We start from the raw sequence: 18,976 nt of genomic DNA, 5'->3' as shown, positions 1-18,976 counted from the left end.
ACAGTGCATAAAGCATAGTTGTGGGGGTTTTATCCTGAACATTGAAAGTCTCAAGCAAATTGGTAGCTGCTTTCCTGACACGTCCTTGTGCAGGGAGCTGGGTTTTCATTCGAAGCCTGAGCCAGGGTCACAGTGTTGACAAGAGGTGTAATTTCTGGAGACCTTTCTATAAAGACTGGAAAAGCTTTTTATTAGCTGTATTTATACTGCCACAGAAGTGCTCTTTGCTGGTTGGAACTGGTCGTACTGGAGGGATGGGAGTACACTGCAGCAACAGTTGAGTATTTTTGCCGATGCAAGCTGCCCTGGGAGACCTTGCAGTTTGCCTTTGCCTGCTGCAGATCTGGCCTCAGATATATCAGTTTCTCTCTAATCCACGCCTGAAAGATAACGTGCTTTTTGAAAGCCAGAGCTGACTACTGTACAGCTTTCTCTTCTCTTTTTATAGGCTTCTAGTTGCCGGCAGCAAATAAAGTATTGTGACTTATGTGTCTTTTTCTCTCAGTTCTAGGGAAAATTAGAACTGCAGTGGGCAGTGCCCAGCTTCTCATGGCCCAGAAATTTTACCAGTTCAGAGAACTGTGCGAAGAAAACCTGGTATGTAACTTTTCTTCTAGACACTGTTGTGTGCCTTTTACTAACCTTGTGAATAATCATACCTAATCTAGACAGCTTTCCTGACTAACACAGTAATTTTTCCAGTAAAGGCCTTGATATTAATTTGGGAGTAACTGTCAAGCTTGGTGGAGTCAGCATGGAGTCAGGCAGAAAGCTTCGGGTGAAATATCACTGAGACTGCTACTGAGTTCAGAGCAACAAGGATCTGTCCCTTGACCTCTGAGTTCAGTTCACGTGGGCACAGAGATGTGTGGGTGCTTCCTTGGGGTCTTTCATGGGGGATCAGAAGTCTCACGATTGGGGCTTTCCCACATAATCCCAATGCTGCTTGCATTCAGCAAGACAAAAATACCAGGAAATCAGACACTGAAAGTTGGGGCCTCATGTTCCACAACTCTAACAGTGTAAGTCGTTTTCCAGAGCACTAAAAGGGTGAAGAAGCAAAGAGCCAGTATTTTATCACTGTTATTGCTGTATGTAATTGGTATATGCTACCACTATTATTATTATTTGCTATTTTTATGCTTTTAGTAGCAGTAGAATCGGAGTGATGTTCCTGTTGATAAGTAAAAATAAATTTCACACCATGTATCAAAAGCAGTATTCTCAATAATGCCAGCAGGTATAAAAATTTTCAAGCTTCTTAGTTAACAATCATCCTTGCATAGTAGATACAATACATTTCTTTCCCAATTTTAGCATAAATTGGTAGAAGCCCAGAAAAAATAGAGCAATATGGTCTGTCAGCATAGAATAGGGAGGGGAAGGCAAACTGGAGTGGTGTGACCTTCGTCCACTTGCGTTAATGCAGCTCTGAAAATCAAGCCCCAAACTAAAATCTGCCTGAGTGGACAAATGCAACGGAAATTGCCTGTGCCTGAATAAGCCTTCCAATTCTTAAAGTAAAAATTGAAAAAGCGTTCTGGTTGTACATCTTTGTAAATAAAGGCCTACAACCGGGCAACCTGCTAGTGTCAAGCACTGGAAAACTAGGAATCCAGGTATAATCATCCTATGAAAATCATTTGCTGGTGTTGCTGCAAAAAGCACAATGCTTAGAAATTTCTGAAGGCAAGAAATGGACTCTCTTGAGTTTATTGCTTCTGGTGAGGGAGAAAACCTAGAGTAAAACTTGAGCCATGTAAAACAACTTGCAGGGGCCTAGTAATTATTTATTTATTAATAACAACGTATCAATATAATCTTATGAGGCCACAGGATCCATGGAGCTTTTCTGACTCAGATTGCCATAGGGACTGCTCAGCATTTATGAAAAAACATGTTTGAAGTGAGTCTATGCAACACCTCATTTTTTTTGAAGCGTTTCAGTTGGGAACCAGCATACAGATATACATGCCGTAGAAAGCTTTCCCTCATAGAAACTTTGCCAGCAGACCAGAGACAACTTCATGGCACACACAAAATGCTCAGAGCTGGGCTGCACAGAGGGGACAGAAGGCAGCACAGGAGCTCTTGGGTCACCAGCCTCTGTCCTGTGTGGTGCTAATGGTCCGGGTGTGCTCTTCTGAGCAGTGCTCTGGGGTCAGTGAATGGGACTGAGTTAAGCACACGCAAAGCAACACTCCCCGCCTGTGTCCCAGTCTCACTCTTGCCAAAAATGTGCCTGTAGAAACACTATTACTGTGCTTCTGCATATTCCCTTCTGAGCTTTTCACCCTGCAGTGGTAATTCTTGTAAAGAAAAAGACATGAAGAGATTGGCCTGAGGTTTATGTGAGGCAATTTTACTTGAAATGATGTATTTTTATAGCCTTTAGACTCTCAGAGAGTGAAAAAAGCATTCACACACCGGTATAACACTATATGCACAAGCAGAAAATGTGCGTTGCACAGGTATCCACCTTTTAACAAGCATGAACATGGCGGGGAATCCTTCCTCATGAAAGTGAAGAAGAGGCTGGCGGTTAATTTCTATGTGGTTAGGACATCACCACTTGTGACCAAGAGCATCCCTAGGCAGATCCTGCCCCAGGGGACCTGCCACCTGCCATTTCCCCGTGACCCGTGGCGGGCAGCCGCTGCCTTCGGTGAGCGGGGGCTTGTGGGGGCACCGTGGCTCGAGACCGAGCCAGACACCTCACAAAGGCCCCCGCCGGTAAGTAGCACTCTGCTTTGTTTCTCCCTCCATCTCTCGCCCATCGCTTGGATCTGCTGAAAGTGCTTCGCTAGCGAGATTCGTAACCACTTGCACAAATGCTTCACATTAAGATGTACTAAACCACATGTGTTGTGTTTTTTTTTTTCTTCTGTTGTACAGAATCCTAATGCACATCCACGGCCGACCTCCCAGGATTTAGCAGGGTTTTGGGATATGCTGCAGTTGTCCATAGAAAATATTAGTATGAAATTTGATGAACTTCATCAGTTAAAGGCCAATAATTGGAAACAGATGGATCCTCATGACAAGAAGGTAGAACATTGTAGATTTTGTATGCTTCATTTAAAACCCTGCACAAATACCGGACAGATTAAATAGGCCTCTGTGTTACAGCGTTGACGTTAAAATGTGAAATGAAGCTCATATCAAACTAATTTCATTGTATTAACAATGTTTACATAATAATCATCTGGGATATTATCTGTAATATGTTTCAGGCATATTTTTAAACCAAATCTGTCTTTGTGAATCGGATAATGGGAATGTGGTACTTTGTTAAGCTTTACATTTAATCATATTAGATGATCAATCATTGGAAGGAACTGCCTTATATATTGATTCTTAAAATTAAATAAATCACATTTGCGGTTCATATTATTGCATATAGCAAGAGTTCTAGGTTGTGTTACTTAAAAAACTAGGGAAGCACTGTAACCATCACTGATTTTGGTAACAGATTACAAACAGAGCGATATCAAAAATATGCCTTCCAAAATGTTACATGAGAGAACTTCTACATCTTTTTTTTCTCTCTTTCTCTCTTCTTTCTTCCATTTGTTTGTTTGGGTTTTTTGTTCATTTTGGGTTTTTTAAATGGGTGATTTCATAAGCAGGTTCGCTTTGCTGGTAGTGTTGTTTACCCAGAGTAGCATAAAAATCACCTGGAGTTCTTGTCTTTTTTTTTTTTTTAAATGTAGTCTTCTTCTGTCACCATGAAAAACTATCACATCTCCAAGTGTGAGCCATATTTCACTTTCCATTCTCATTTGGCACCATTGCTTTATTTTTCTCCTCCTACTATTCGCATCGAGACAAATAGCACTTGGGTGAACCAAAATACACAAATGTTTCAGAAAATCCTTAAAAAGACAGACCCATTCCTAGAGGAATCAACGGTCTAATATCGCGCTCCTATAGGTATGTAATTGGATGGCTGAATTTCCACTGTGGCTGGTGTGATACCAGTGAATAGATCCAACAGGTAGGGTCAACAGAAGGAGGGGGAACGTGACTTACAGGTACAGTGGCTCAGACAGGAGTCCAGGCTGCCCCAACTTATTTATGGTCAGCTGGCTGCTGATGACCCAAGCTGTGTTTTCTTCTGAACAAATAATCACAATAATACCAAACGTCATCAATCTTGCAGCAGGAAACTTGCAAAGGCTGTGCAGGTGGCACTCTCCCTTCTCCTCCAATCAAGACTAAATATTCATTCCTGACTCAGGAGTGCCATGTTCACACTATTTATGCATACCTAGTGTATTTTGTAGGGGAATTAATATGTTTTCCTAGCCCAAGGTACTGAAGGCAAGTAATTTTCTTATCTTTTTTTTTTCAGTATCTATCAGAAAAGGAAGTTAAATCTGTCAAACATGCATGCACAGAAACACTGGTATATGGTTTTTCATTAGCTTTTACAGTAAAGTGGGTAGGCTGAGTGGTTGCAATTGCAGCAGTAAGAAACAAGACCTTTCCTTAAAAAAATGTGCCTTTTCTTTGCTTCTGAAAAACATTTCAAAGAGATTCCAATAAAAAGAAAACTGTAACAGGTTAAAAGAAGTTAAGTAGTACTGAGGAGAGGGACCTACAGTAGGAAGGTGAAGATTTTAAAGAGTTACACTGACTGCGTTCCTGTTTCAACAGCATTATCCATAATTCTAGATGAAACAGATCATCTCCTTCCTTAAAAAGTATTAAAAAAAAAGAAGAAAAAACTTTCTGTGGAATTGATAATTCCGGTTGCCTTTGGCCTTCGCCACCAGGCCCTTTTTAAGCAGCATAGATTAATCCTTGGATGGAGAGAAAAAGCCAAGTATGAATAAGTGTAACTAAGCACCTTTATATTTCGAGCCATGGAAGCTGTTGTGAGCAGCATGGGAGGAAACGAAAGGCCAGAATGGGACCTTTGTAGTGCGATAAAATCCCTTCGCTCAGAGACCATGTTCACAGTTGGAAGGGGATGTAACTTAAAAGACAATCTAATTAACTTGACAAAGTCTTTGTAGCCGCCTGAAATTCAGACCTGAATACACTTTTCTTTTTCGGGAGAGATGCCTCTCTGAGGGTTTTTGTGTTGTTGGGGTTTTGGGTTTTTTTTGCGTGTGTGTGTGTGTGTGTGTCTACGTGCACCAGGATATACATAAAAGTCCTTCTCGTTGATCACGTATCTGGAGCTAGCTGCCACTGTGATGATTAATGTATGTTCTCTTAATGGTTTTTACTTTTTTCCTACCAGTTTTTTTCTATTTCTAGCTGATTGTTGCTTGTCATGCCTATTTAGCAGGCGGCTGGAGTTTATGAGCTTGCACAGTGAGACCCAAAGTGTGGGATTTTTCAGCAGTCATTAAGCCGCTACAAAACAGATTATTTTTTTTTTTATATATTTATTCTGATGCACCAGCTGCAGGCAGCTAGTTCCCACCTGCATTTGGGAACGCCAAAGCCACGGTATGTCCGTGTGGCGAGGGCACCTAGAGAAGTGGGTGTCCCGGGAGCTGGGGCTGTCCGGAGCGGCCCTGCCCAGAGCGGCACTCGCTCCCTGCCGCAGGAGACGGGGCTGGCGGCAGGAGGTGGCCTCCGAGATGTTCTCCTTTCCAGTCCCTGTCACCGGGAGGAGATGCCTGGATCCCCCCCTGGCCCCAGGGAGCCGCACTCAGGGGTTAGCAATGGGGGGGGCCTAGGCCCTGGCAGCATCCCCGAGGAGAAGTGGCACTGCGGCCGGCCCTCCCCTCCCCTTTGTCCTTGCCCCATGTTTATGAACCCCTGAGCACAGTTGACTGAAGACAGAAAGGCAGATAAGAGCTAACAAACCATAGGTAAAATGTGTGTTCTAACTACTGACATATCCTAGTTTTTCCCCCCTTTCCCTGAGAAGCTGTATAATGCCATTAACCTTCTGCTTTGATCAGGAGAGAAGGGTCCCTCCTCCAGTGCCAAAGAAGCCATCGAAAGGTCAGGTGCCACTCATACGAGAACGCTCTCTGGAAAGCTCGCAGCGTCAAGAGGCCCGGAAACGGCTGATGGCTGCCAAGCGCGCTGCATCGGTCCGCCAGAACTCAGCTACCGAGAGCGCCGAAAGCATTGAGATATACATCCCCGAAGCCCAGACCAGGCTATGAAGGGATACAACCAGGAGGACTCTCTGGCAAGACAAGCCTCATGTATAATCTGCCCCTCTAGGCTCCTGCTCAAGGTCACCACAAAGTATTTGTACCTCCTCCTCCTCCTCTCTCCTCCCCCTTCCCCCTTCCCCCTTCCCTCTCTCTGTACACAGCCGCCCCGATGTTCCCAGTGAACTCCACTGCCATGGCGTAGTTGTCGGTCCTCCGAGAGATCTCCTGTAACCACCCTTGCTTTCTGAAGGTTCGCCCATGTCATCACGATGCTTTGTCACATGTACTGATGCTGCCACTTTGCCTCATGTAAACGAGTACGATCCTTTTGATTTCTTTTTCTGTTTGAAACAAATAAAACGCGGCGCTCAGACTTCCACGCACCTGCGCACCTGTACAGTAGATGCTCCGTTTAACTTACTCATCTTTAGTTGACCTAAAGCTAGTCTGTTACCCAGTGTACAGCAATATCAAACTGTAGGGGACTTTGGAAATTTCAGTCATGCAGGGTGATCCTTTTGGACTCTGCCGTCTTCCTCACAAAAGATGAAAGGAGCTATGACTCGGATTCCCTTCTTTTTATTACTGTTTTTTTTAAAGCAGATGGCGCACTTTATTCTAAACCTCCGAATCACACATTTTCACCTGAATTTAAGGAGTCACACAAGGGGAGGGGGCGGGGGCAGGGGTGGGAGTTGTGGGGTGGGGGGAGAAATAACACAGCTCTGAGGGGTGAAAAAGTGAAAGTGTATGCCACAGGTGAGATGGCAAGGCATAGAAAAGATCCTGTGGAAAGATACCTGCACACTCACAGCTGCACAAACTGCCTCATTTTTATTTCATCAATCACTACTTAAACATTTCAATCAGCAGAAGATTGTAAATTTGATCTTCCAGGGAAATAATCTATTTTGAAAGGCAATAAAAGAGTGAAAAGGAAGGAGATAAGAAGCAATGAAAGTTGAAGAGATAATATAAAAGAAGGATTTTCTTGTCCAAGTATTAAGAATTTTTAAAATTGTACTGTATTGTCAATTCCTCTTGTATTGTATTGTATGGATTATATTGGTTAAAAAAAAAAAAGAAAAAAAAAGAAAAAAAGCTTGGTTTTGTTGATGTCTTAATCTCGGTGGGACCATCTGATCTCACACGTCCACGCAGCCACACATGGACACCTGTAGGCGAATTGCTGTACATGGAGCCCCTGCTGCTTTTCCAGGCCAGGCTTGCTTTGCTCGATCCACAGCCAGTTGTATGCTACAGTTCAGACCGCTTATCACCAAACGGGCCATATCTAGGAGTAAGTTTCTAATTCAGCCTCCTCTTAATAGTATAAAACACCCATTTGAAGAAGAACAATAAAGCATTTTTCACAAGTTATGGGATCAATATTAACTTAATTTTTTTTTTCATGATGAGCCTTCCAACTCTGGCTTCTGTCATTGTTTTGCAGTCATGAAAAATATGCATCCCAAGTAGCTCATTAATACCAGGGGGCGGAATGTCAGGCAGCAGGGCTGGAGAGGAGCGTGAGAGGTCAGCCCCTGCCTGTCTGTCCACCCCCAGCTGAGGCAGGAGCTTGTCCCCAAACCTCCGTGACAGGGAACGACGCTGACCACGCCACCGTGGACACCCTTTGTGCCAACGTTAGGAAAGCTACGTCAAGGCATGTTGCCAAGAGCTGGTTGCGAGCGTGTGCGTGTTGCGTGCGCCCAGGCATCCCGCACTGCCGTGCGCTGCTGGAAGCAGAATTCACATCGGCCGGTTGGGATGCTGGGGCCGGTGCGGGGCAGGGGTAGCTCTGCGTGGCCCCCCGGGGTCTGCCCAGCTCCATGGCGATGCTTTCTGGATCCTTCCGCTGGTCCCCAAGCGCTCTTCACCCCGGCTGTGCGGGTGTGCAAGGGGGAAGGCGGGCTGCTTTCTGCTCCTACAGGGGGGCACAGGGTCCATCCATTGCCACACGCCAGCACGCGGACAGTCTGACCCGTGAAGCACCCCGCCGCACGGGCGGCGCAGTTCTGCAGCTTGTGCTTAAAAAAAAAAGCATTTAAAGTCGTCATCAAAAAGTTAAGCTCTTGCTAAAACTCTCCATTGAGATCATGCCAGACAGCTTCTTTTCCTACGACATCATAGCCAGGTGCTAATTTAATTTTATTCAAGAAAATAGGAGAGGTAATAGGTTCTGGCACCAGGTATTTTCATAAGAGCATACTAAAACCACTAGAGAATTTGCTACCTCTCAAAGCCATTGATATCTGAGCTATGTCTTTATAAACAGGGCACAAATATTTACTGCTGTGGTTTACAAGATAAGGGCTAATAATTTAATATATAAAAGACTTTTAACTAGAGTAATCAGAAATCCAGTGTAACCCTAGAGTGCTTTATGTCACAGGAGCTTCGAAAGGTTTGACCCTCTAAGCGTTTCAATACCAGTGTGTTTGCTAGTTTTGAAACACTGCGTTTAACTTTTAGCAGCAATGAAACATCACCGTGTTTGCAGTATTTAATAGTGCCAACTGCCACTTTTGAGCATATATAGTCATAAGGAGTATTAATTATTTGGAACTCATTTGTACTGAAATGTTCAAAGCAGTAGCCAGGTGAGAGTCCACATTCACTACTGTGTTGCAGACTTATTTAGTTTTGTGAACGTTTTATGAAAGATGAGTTAAGACTTTGGTTGACAAGTGGCTACAGAAATTTGTATCCAGTAAGTTCCCCCTTAAAACAGCAGAAAAGTGAAGATTATCTAGTCTTGTACATCACAAAGTATTGTATTTGTATATCATAGAATATTTTTCATATCTATTTTAAATGAATATATTCCTAGCTGAATGCCTGCTAGTTCACTTGGCACTGGAGAGGGTATTATAACATTCAGTTAGTTTTTTAGCAACATTTAAAAAAAAATAGCAAAGACTGGGAAATATAAAATAGAATATTTCTGCCCCTAGAATGCCACTAGTTAACCACTTGACTCATTTACTGACACTAATGCTAGTATATTTGCTCTATCATCTGTTTCAGTATAATTTGTAACTCTTTGGTTTTAGTCTAACCTGCCCAGTGTATATTAAACATGCCTATATTCTGTTTCACTTTGGTACTAAAGTATTGCTTCTTTTTTTCCTTGGGAGAAATTTTAGAAAAGGTTGGTTTTGTCTCCTGCTTTAAAGTTTAAAAAAAAAAAAAAATTTATTATATTTTTTGCAGATGTTTCCGTAAAATTATCATAACCTTTTTGTAAAGAAAGATGAAGAAATGGATTAAAGATTTTTAATACTTGAAAAGGTAAATAGAAATAATTTATTTGTAAAATATTTCAGTTTATTTATTTGTGTTCCCTTAATGTTTTGATGTGCACTATAACTTTAATTTAACCTATATCTTTGTGGACTTATTGTCTTTTTGGTTTGGGGTGTTTTTTTTAAGGAAAATGGGCAAATGCATATTTTAAGTAAGTGGAATGTAAATCACTGGCCTACCTGCATTCCCAAATGTGATTTTAAACATGTTTTTGATTTGAAACAAAAGACACAAATTTGAAAGCCTTTAGACAGAGGAGAGTGTTTTTATGGCTTAACGATTCGAATTTCCTTAGGATTATCTATCTAGTTTGTGTGTGGACAGGAAAATGTAAATAGATGAATGTTTCCCATAATGTAAAAAAGAGCAAATTAATAAAATAATTAATGCACTGCTTGTAAGAGCTGTGAGTTTTCAATGCAAATTCATCCTCCCAGAGCTGCCAAGGCGTTTCATTTGATGTGGTGAAGGATAAAAGCACGAGAAGCAGAATGTTTCTCTTCAAGTGCTCATTGCTTAGGACCGATCCTGCGGGGTCTCGTACGAAGGGTCCCGCTGAGCGCCCTGCAAGTGCTCATCTGCAGCGAGTTAGTTACTCACAGGCGTAAATGTTGCCATGATAGAGGCCTTGAGCCTTAGCAACATCTTCAAAGGCGCTTCTGCAGGGAGCCCAGCCAGGCCTTCCTGAAAATGTCTGGAGTTCTGCTGGTGGCTTCAAAAAGCAGCAGTGAGAAACCCCCAGCCTGTTTTTTCTCCTTTCCCCTCACTCGTTCCCTTCATCTTGCACTTATCTCTGGTGATGGCTGAAACGCGGTTGGTGAAAGAGATCCCTGGCAGGGACAGCTGGCTCCTGCTTCCAGACTGGGTTTTTCCCAGTATGTGAAATAAAGATGGTGACCAGATCCCATATGTCCCAAAAGATGAGGTTCATGGCTATACCAGCATGTAATCAGATCCTGATTCAGTCTATAGAGCCTAATAGCATGGCAGTGCTGCACCACATACCTTTTACCCATATTTAGGCCCTTAGCACAGGAAGATCGGAAAGATTTGTGCCAGGGATCTATAGGGAGGGAAACTTCTGCTTAAAGGTTTATTACCACCAAGATGAAGAGATTACTCTTCATCTGCTGGAGTTTATGTTCTCGTGGGCCACTGATAAAGTCATATATCAGGGATGGAAAAAAAAAAGAAAGTAAGTTTTATTATTTAAAAAACTTTCTGAGGTGGATGGTTTATTTTTTGTAATGAAAACAGATCAGAGGGTGTAAGATAGCAGATACGTTTCAAGCTGTTCTCCGGCAGAAGATGAAGAAGTCCAAACTATGGCTCATAGCCCTGCCTTTCATGCATGCTTAAGGTAAACTTTATCCCTATTTAGACTTAATGTTCCCTTCCAGATGAAATCATGCGCCTTCCCCACAAGTATGGTTTGTTGTCAGTTTGTTTGCCAAAGTCTGTTCTCTCCTGCTAGACATTTATTTTTGCAGCACGCAATAGGCAAATAATGCATTTCAACCGTCAGTTCAGAGCTTGCTTGCCTATCAGATCTGTTGAGAGTTGGTGTTGACTTTCAGCTGACATTTTTTATACCAAGTAATAATAAAAATAATGGCTGCTCTGCTGCTATTGGCATTTGTCATTGGGGTCTCAGGTTTGTACATGTGCAGTCAAGAAGCCAAGTTCTCCTTTCCCGCCATGCGTCACATAAAGGGGTCGGGTCAGCCCCACCAGGCTGTGATGCACTGGGCAAATCTGGGACCAGCGCCCGCAGTCAAAACATACTCATCCTCTTTCACTTTAGTCTGATCCTATGCCAGTGACCTAAAAAAGAAAAATTGCTGTCCTGCCATGGCAAGCTCATTCACTCATCTTCCCTTCCCTGTGGTTTTGTACGTGGCAGGAAGGTTTTTACAGCCCCTCTTCTGCGCTGCAGCTCGGTCGCTGTTGGAGCGAGAGCAGGTAGCTGCTGTCACTCGATTCATCAGGATGCATTTGGATGCCAGCTGCAAAACATGACGTGACTGACTGTCAGGCTTTCCCACGCTCGGGTCCCATTGGCGGGCAGCACCCTTTTCGGTAGCGCGGGTGAATACAGCGGGTCCTCTATTGCTCTGTGAGTCACGCAGTCGATCCGCAGCGAGACAAAGGGACAAGGAAAGGAACACGGCTTCCTGGTAATTGTGTTTTTCATGGTTCTCTTCACTGATCCGGTAACAACATAATCATAGAAATTAGAGACAGAAAAGCTCTGCTGGGGCATTGTGTTAACACTCTGCCAGTTCCAGATTGCGATCTATCGAGCTGTGGCAGGTAAGTCATCACCTCCCTGGTTGCGCTCCACCAAGGGGGAAAAGTAAAAGAAAAAAAAAACATGAAAGGAGAAAAAAAAGGAAGATAGAGAAGAGAAGAGAAGAGAAGAGAAGAGAAGAGAAGAGAAGAGAAGAGAAGAGAAGAGAAGAGAAGAGAAGAGAAGAGAAGAGAAGAGAAGAGAAGAGAAGAGAAGAGGGAAAGGAAAGGAAAGGAAAGGAAAGGAAAGGAAAGGAAAGGAAAGGAAAGGAAAGGAAAGGAAAAGAAAAGAAAAGAAAAGAAAAGAAAAGAAAAGAAAAGAAAAGAAAAGAAAAGAAAAGAAAAGAAAAGAAAAGAAAAGAAAAGAGAAAAGAAAAGGAAAGAAAAGGAAAGAAAAGGAAAGAAAAGGAAAGAAAAGGAAAGAAAAGAAAAGAAAAGGAAAGGAAAGGAAAGAAAAGGATATATTAAAAAAAAAAAGCTCAGCCGTGACATTGCTATCACCTATTATGGGCAACTCCTAGTGTAGAGGCCTTCATCATATCAATGTTGTGCTGAACAATCCCCATGGTGGGGTGCCAGGCTATTCCTCGCTTTTAGCCAAAGAGAACGGAAGCAATTATGGATTTTGCTAGTTATTTTCTAAGAGGAGAAATACAGGAGTATTGCGGAGCCCACAGAGAAGGCAAACAGTGCCTGGCCCCCAACCTGCACCACCACGTTTCAGAGCTGTCAAAAATTTGGGGAAAGGGACAGGCCCCACCTGGAGTTAGAGAAAAGCAGAACAGAGCGTGCGTGACAGATATTTTATGGGTATCAAATGTCTCACGGAGGTAAGGTAAGTCATTTGGGTAAACAAACGTGTGCTGAGGCGAACATCTTAGTTTGGAGATGGTAACTAGGGAGCCGAGACATTAAATAGCAAAAGGTAACCCCTTCCAATGTAACTAACCTACTTCCCCTGTGGGAATGCCCAACCTATCACTTTTCCCTGGTTTTTAACTGGAGAATTATCAAAGTCATGTCCTTAAAATAGTATGGCTTGTTTTTTCCTACCAAACTGGCTATCAGAGCTCAAAACTGCTGCTTGGAATCACTCGGTGAGTATGTGTTCAGTGCTGAAATGTGGCAGCCCTGGCACCAGGACTGTGATCGTCCCTGCTCTTCAACTCTGCCGTGTGCTCCACAAAGTACATAGCACTGAGATGTTAATGCATTGCATGAACTGGGCTCTTGCTTGTCACCTTATAGCAAGTTGGTTTTTCTTTTTTTTTTTTTTTTAAATAAGTGGTTTTAATAATAACTCACTGTGCTCCAGTCATTTTGCCACTCTTAGGAAGAAAGCTTTTCTACCACCTGAAAATAAACCAGTACTGAAACTTCTTCAGTTGGTAGATGTTTCTGGCAAATCACGGCTATGCTACACCTAAGGGGAAGAAATGGAGATAACTGATGCACTTTAGCTTGTGTCATACCTCATCTCTCCACACAGTAATTGACAGTTAAAAGGAAAAAAATGGTGCCGGTCAGGCAGCTCACAGGAGCAGTTTTTCCATGCTGTGGTACCTGGGTGAAATGAGCTCTGAGAACATAGGCCACGGTACCAGAAGCCAAAACAGGGAGTGCCACTGGTGGCCCTAGGGAAGGAGGAAAGCAGGGAGAATGAAAACGACTTGGCAGAAGAGCCTGGATACCACCATTAGAGCTGCAACAAATTTGTCCATGACCAAAGTGTTTGCTGTCACAATCCGTAGCAACAGCTGAATGGGGAGATTCCTTCCCCTCTTGGAGCAACATTTCCTTAAATAGTTTCTAAATATCTGACATCCCTTCCCAGTGCATCAGTGCCACTGTAACCACAATGTACGTGATGTGCCGGGGCAGCATCATGTTCCCAAGGAGTCCCTGGGTCCCCAGCTGAGGGCAGGGGAGATGCAAGTCCCTGGGCGACACTGTGGCTCGGACAGTGCAGGGCTTTGTCACACACTACTGAGATGATGCCAACTCTAGAGGAACGTGGCAGGGATTTAACACAAATAACATGACCCAGAAGTAATCCAGGTCAGTTCATGGCTGTTACGTCCATGAAGTAAGTTGTCATGGTGAGAAAGAAGAGTTTGAAGGGGTGAGTCTTGTTTTCATCTTGCTAGCAACTGTTTTAATCCAGCATAAACGTCAGTGTTTTAGAGAAGTGATATAGCTGAATTTGTGGTGTTGGGAGAAAAAGGAGACTTCATTCCAGGCTAATTGCCAGCTGTGAAATTTGGTTGAGGCATAAAGGTGAGCCTTTAGCAGCTTCAATGGAAACATGTCTGTTCGTCAATGTCTGAGTGAACCCAGAAGAGCTATGCCTAAAACACCTGAATTTTCAGTCATGATCCTATATGAGAGGATCTTATGACCTTGCTCGCTGCCCTGACTCACGACAGTAAATACTGATGTGATTTAAAGAAATGTAAAAACTGGTGACTTACGTCAATGAAGCCGTATGACTACACATAGCAAATAGCGTCTTTGATAAACAGATAGCATGTATCAATCTGAAAGAGCATGAAGTACTCTTTTGTGTTACTAACCTAGTGCTTCAACTGACAAGGAGAGGTTTCCTTTTGTTTACATCTCTCCTGGCAATAGCGTCACGACAACTGCAGCCTGCCTGCAAGAATGCACATGGACCTGGGAACCTAGCCATATGTTAGCAAACCACGCTGTACTCCACGCGTTTCTCATCCTTTGCTTAATAGCCTTGTGCTTGTATACAAAAGACGAAAAAGAGCTACTTGTGTGATGTACCACATTCATTGCAATGATTCGCATCATTCAGCTTCTCCCAGGCAATGCTGAGATTTCAGGTGGAAGCAGCCCACCCTCCATGTTTGTCCTCTCTGAGGTAAAATATTTCTTAGTAGAAGGTGGAGAATAAAATCAGGAAACTCAGCCAAACCAAGGAAACCGGTTGAAGCATGCAGAGTTTGTCATTAACACATAATCCAAGCAGATATTGTTTGTCAGTAGTTGCATGAGCCAATATAACTATATTCTGAAATTATTTTTAACTGGAAATGTTTTCATGTCAAGTAGCATGTGTCAGCTTAACACTGATGGTCCAAGGCCGTCCCAAGTGTTAAGCAAGCGCAATGCAGGTGCTGTCACAGCGTCCCTGCCACATGCATTTGCCACAGCCCTGCTGCCAGGGTCTGTCAGCCAAGTCACAGCAGAAGCACCGCTGTCTGAGAGCTTCCCCTCATGGTGCATCCCCCACTCATGCGGTAAGAGAGCCACTTGTTTTCTGCCTTACCTTGCACTGATGCCAAGTCAAAAATCCCACCAGAGCAGGGTGGATGAATCTCCTGAAACACCAATAATTACACTCAACTGGGACAGAAGTTTAGCTTTTAATTCATCCATCTCTTTTTTCAGTTATCTTTACACCTCAGCTTGCTTGCTCTCTCTGAGTTTTTCAACAGATAACATGAAATTCTGCTCTCACATCTCAGGAGCTAGTGTCTTATATTTGCTCTGGACTTTCAGTATTATAACTGAAAGTTTTCTTCCTTTCTCAAAAGGTCAAGGAAACATGAAACTGCAGAAGTCTAGTTCTTTGTGTCACATTGGTGTAAGCCCAGAGGGCAACATGGCAATGGTATTTTTAATGCCTTTTTTTCCCCCCTGCCGTTTCAGTACACAGTCCTTGGCACATCTGGTGACAGCTCACACAGTAACACACTCTTGCATCGCTCCTTCTGAGAAGTTGCTTCTGATGAATATTGACAGCACCTGAAAAGGTTCCAGCCACCGCAGCGCACACGTGATGAGCAGGGGGGCTGTATTGCAATGCTTGGCCTCACCCTGGGCACGCAGTCCTGGGCACACGCATGCATGGTTATTGTTATATTGTAAATATCGTAAGAAGGTATTCAGCGTGATTTAACATCCCTGTTAGTGTGCTTCCAAAGCCCCAACTAGGGAAGCTGCTCTGCGCTGGGCTGAATGCTGTGCAAATGTTGATGGTTTCTGTCTTGCAGTGTTTACAATCCAGGAAGGAGCCCTGCTCCAGAGTCCTACGCTATGATTTCATTTGTCTTTGAAAATGAATTGTATGATTTAAAGCATCATAAATGAGATGTCCTTTTGTTTACCACTACTAGGAGAGCAATTACTTTACAAAGAGCTGTGAAGGCAAAGTCCTATACCTAAAGACTTGATCAGCCTGACTAAGAATTAGTCTTTTGATATAAGCCCCAAATCTGATGCTTTTTCTGCAGCTAAAATACGATCTCGCAGTTCCCAAACCCTCGCCAGGTAGCAATGATTCAGGATGAGCAGGGCAAGGTGTCACTTTGCTGCCCTTGAATGGGGACACGTAGCCAGGTAAGCTCACTCTGAGCACTAATGGAAGAAGCAGCTCCCAAAGCTGAGCCACTGACAAGACACAAATATGCAGTAGTGGCTGTGGAGAAACCCACAGCAGGAATCAGGCAAGTTAACATTATACATGTGTATTGTACGAGCAGACGCTATAGGAATGGCTTTTGACCTGATGCCAAGCACGCAAGATGTATACAAGCGCCTTTCTGAGGGTGCTGGTGTTTGGAAACGACAGCTGGTAGAGCTGTGAGCACCAGCACTGGAAGGCAGCTTGGCTCTGCCCTTCCTTCAGGTGAGGATAAAACCTCTGCAAGGGACTCAGGAGCTGTGCTGCCCTTGGAGTACAGCCAGGCACCGCCACTATCCATCATGCAAGCCTAACTCCTTCAGAGTTCAAAGGAAAAGTTGCAAAAGACTTGTTATTCCTCAGAGTGCTCTGAAGATTTATGTGCTGTCACCTACCCAGGCAGCGGGAGATGTTTACTGGTCTCCCGTGTCAGCTGAGCTCAGGGAGCAGTGATGTGGTTACAACACTCATGTGCTCAGAGACGCTTTGTGGATCTTCATATCTCCGCACCTGATCTCCAGGACAGCTCACCAGTGTTAAAAAACAAACCAATCCAAACCACCACCCAGATCCAAACCATCTGAGGTGTGAGTCCAGAAGCACCTCTAGCATTTCTCTTTTGCCTTGCCACTGCAGCCCTCAATTTCATAAATAATATCTGTTCTTCCCACAAGCCTCACCTCATTTTGGGGCAGAGGAAGGCTTAGGGGTTTCACCTGCAGGTGAGGTTAAATCTGCTAATGTGGGAGAGCATGTGAAGGATGGTCTCACACCACCACCACCACGTTGTTTGCCACAACAATTCAAAAAGAGCCAGACACCAAGATTTAAGCTCTCAGCCTCTCCCAGCTTTCACACTGCCCCATATGAGGAAGCTCGTACCTTTTTATTGCTCCCCCACCACCCTACACACAACACCCAGTGCAGCCCTTGTTCCCGCTCCTGGGATCAATGGCACGGGCACCGAGCGGCGAGTACAGACGGTGTCCCAAGGTCTGGTTAATGTTTCAGCACCTGCCCATCACAGGTTGCACTTTGAGCCGTATACAGCATGTTATTGGAGATCCTGGCATGAATAGGTTTGTTTCCACTGGTTGGGCACCTTCTCTTTTTTAAGAGGAGGTTGACATCAGAAATCTCTTGTCAGGTCAAAGCACCTGATCTCCACCCACAGTGGTGAAAAACTAATAAGCGCTCTGCCATCAGCATAACCTTGATTTCCACAGGCTTTGAGGCTTTTTTGAACGTGAGAAAAGGCTATGGCACTGCCGGACACCCTGTGAACAGCCGACAGGGCAAAGTTCTTGTTTCCCTTGTAGTGAAAAAGTTCAGGGCCGGATTTTGATTATCACAAGGAGTAGTAAAGTACACAGAGCAGAGATCACGCATTGGCTAAGAATTATCACCGAGGTGAAAAAAACAAACAGAAACAGCAAAACAAACCCATTCCCAGCTGAGGCAGGGCTACCCCACATTCTGGTGCGTGCACAGCTCCACACACGTGGCTTATGAAAGATGCCGGGCTGTGATGTGGATGCAGCGCGGCCTCCCTTGGCATGGCACAGCTGCCAGGGGAGCCTGGCCAGGGTGGCTGGGTGGTGGAGGGCTCATGCTGCCCTTTTGACAGATTTCTTCAACATGCAAATTAAAGTAAATCAGGCGACGTACCGAAGTCCAGTGTCATGTCACTTGGCTTGCACACCAAAAAAAAAAAAAAAGAAAAAAAAAAATTATGGGGAAGGGATCAAAGGATCTCTATTTTCATTTTTTAGCAGGATCTGCTACCCTGAGCCAGCATTTGAATGTAAAGCAGAGTTGTTTCAAATGCAGCGATGGATGTACTCCCACACTACACCCAACCTGTCCATTTACAAGGGTTTGAATATTTTCTACAAGTCTGGGAAAGAGGAAACCTCACATTTTACGCAAAATTGAAGTCCTGTATGACAGCTCCCCAGCTGCAGGCTGTAACTCTGCTGTGTTGTCGCTGCGTCCTGCCTTGGTTGGGCACTAGCACAGCCTTGGATCCTCTCAAGGTTCCCAAAGAAATTGTTTTGTCTCTTACTGTCAGATTCATCCACCTCTACGCAAATATCCCACAACCATCAAAAGTCACGGGGATTTAGAGGCAAAACATGAATGCTGCAGTTGCTGTGGGTGTTTGGAGAAAAACTCAGCCAAAGGAGCCAGCTCACAAACTCTGCTTGTAAATGCCACCAGCGTACATGAGAAGAGCTCTGGAAAAATCTTGCTGCTTCAGGCTTGCACAACTGGGCTGCAAGCAGCGAGGGGTAGAAGCCGTGGGAACTGGCAGTGGGGAGACAGAGGAGAGCAGCAGGACTGCCCAGCTATTCAGCTGCAGTCCAAAAACTGAGAGTTGCACCAAGAACCATCTCCTCCCTCAGCTCCCAGCCCTGAAAAACGTTCCCTCTTCTAGAAATTTGCATAAGCCTGTGAATATTTCCTGCAGTACTTGGGCAACAGATAGAATTGTGGTTCAGCAGTTTAAGGGATCAAAGGCAGCTTACGGTCCTGTCGCCGGAACAGTTTTTACACATGGACTTTTTAGATATAATTTCTTAAAGATCAAACTCCGATGTATCCCAGGGAAGTAAGTTTAGCCAACCACATAGCTGAGGAACGGAAAGGAGTATTTTTTTTTTTCTTAAACGTAGTCGAAAGCTTTAATAGAGTTTTCTCAAAACTCGTAGCTCTCGTCCTGTGCCCAGCCGGTGCTGACTGGCCACAGCTTAAAATCCCCATGGTGGGTCTCCCGGGCTGCCTTGGAGCAGGGGATTTCAGAGGGCAGGGAGTGTGT

At 44.1% G+C, this 18,976-nt stretch overlaps 1 protein-coding gene across 5 annotated transcripts in view; it reads left to right on the top strand.

Annotated features, from left to right (window-relative positions):
* The window catches only part of DLGAP1 (DLG associated protein 1), a 408,595-nt gene extending 402,090 nt beyond the window's left edge, over nucleotides 1-6,505 (top strand). For all 5 annotated transcript variants that reach the window (XM_065832405.2, XM_071804221.1, XM_065832404.2 and 2 more), the window contains 3 exons: nucleotides 506-597; nucleotides 2,896-3,048; nucleotides 5,925-6,505. In XM_065832405.2, coding sequence (XP_065688477.1) covers nucleotides 506-597; nucleotides 2,896-3,048; nucleotides 5,925-6,134 — 455 coding nt within the window. In that variant the 3' untranslated portion in view covers nucleotides 6,135-6,505. The remainder of the gene's footprint in view (nucleotides 1-505; nucleotides 598-2,895; nucleotides 3,049-5,924) is intronic.
* The last annotated feature ends 12,471 nt before the right edge of the window (nucleotides 6,506-18,976 follow it).

Source organism: Patagioenas fasciata, chromosome 2, assembly GCF_037038585.1.
Source record: "Patagioenas fasciata isolate bPatFas1 chromosome 2, bPatFas1.hap1, whole genome shotgun sequence".
NCBI classification, from domain to species: domain Eukaryota; kingdom Metazoa; phylum Chordata; class Aves; order Columbiformes; family Columbidae; genus Patagioenas; species Patagioenas fasciata.
Note: the sequence above shows the minus strand (reverse complement) of the source record. Positions and strands in the feature narration are given on the sequence as shown.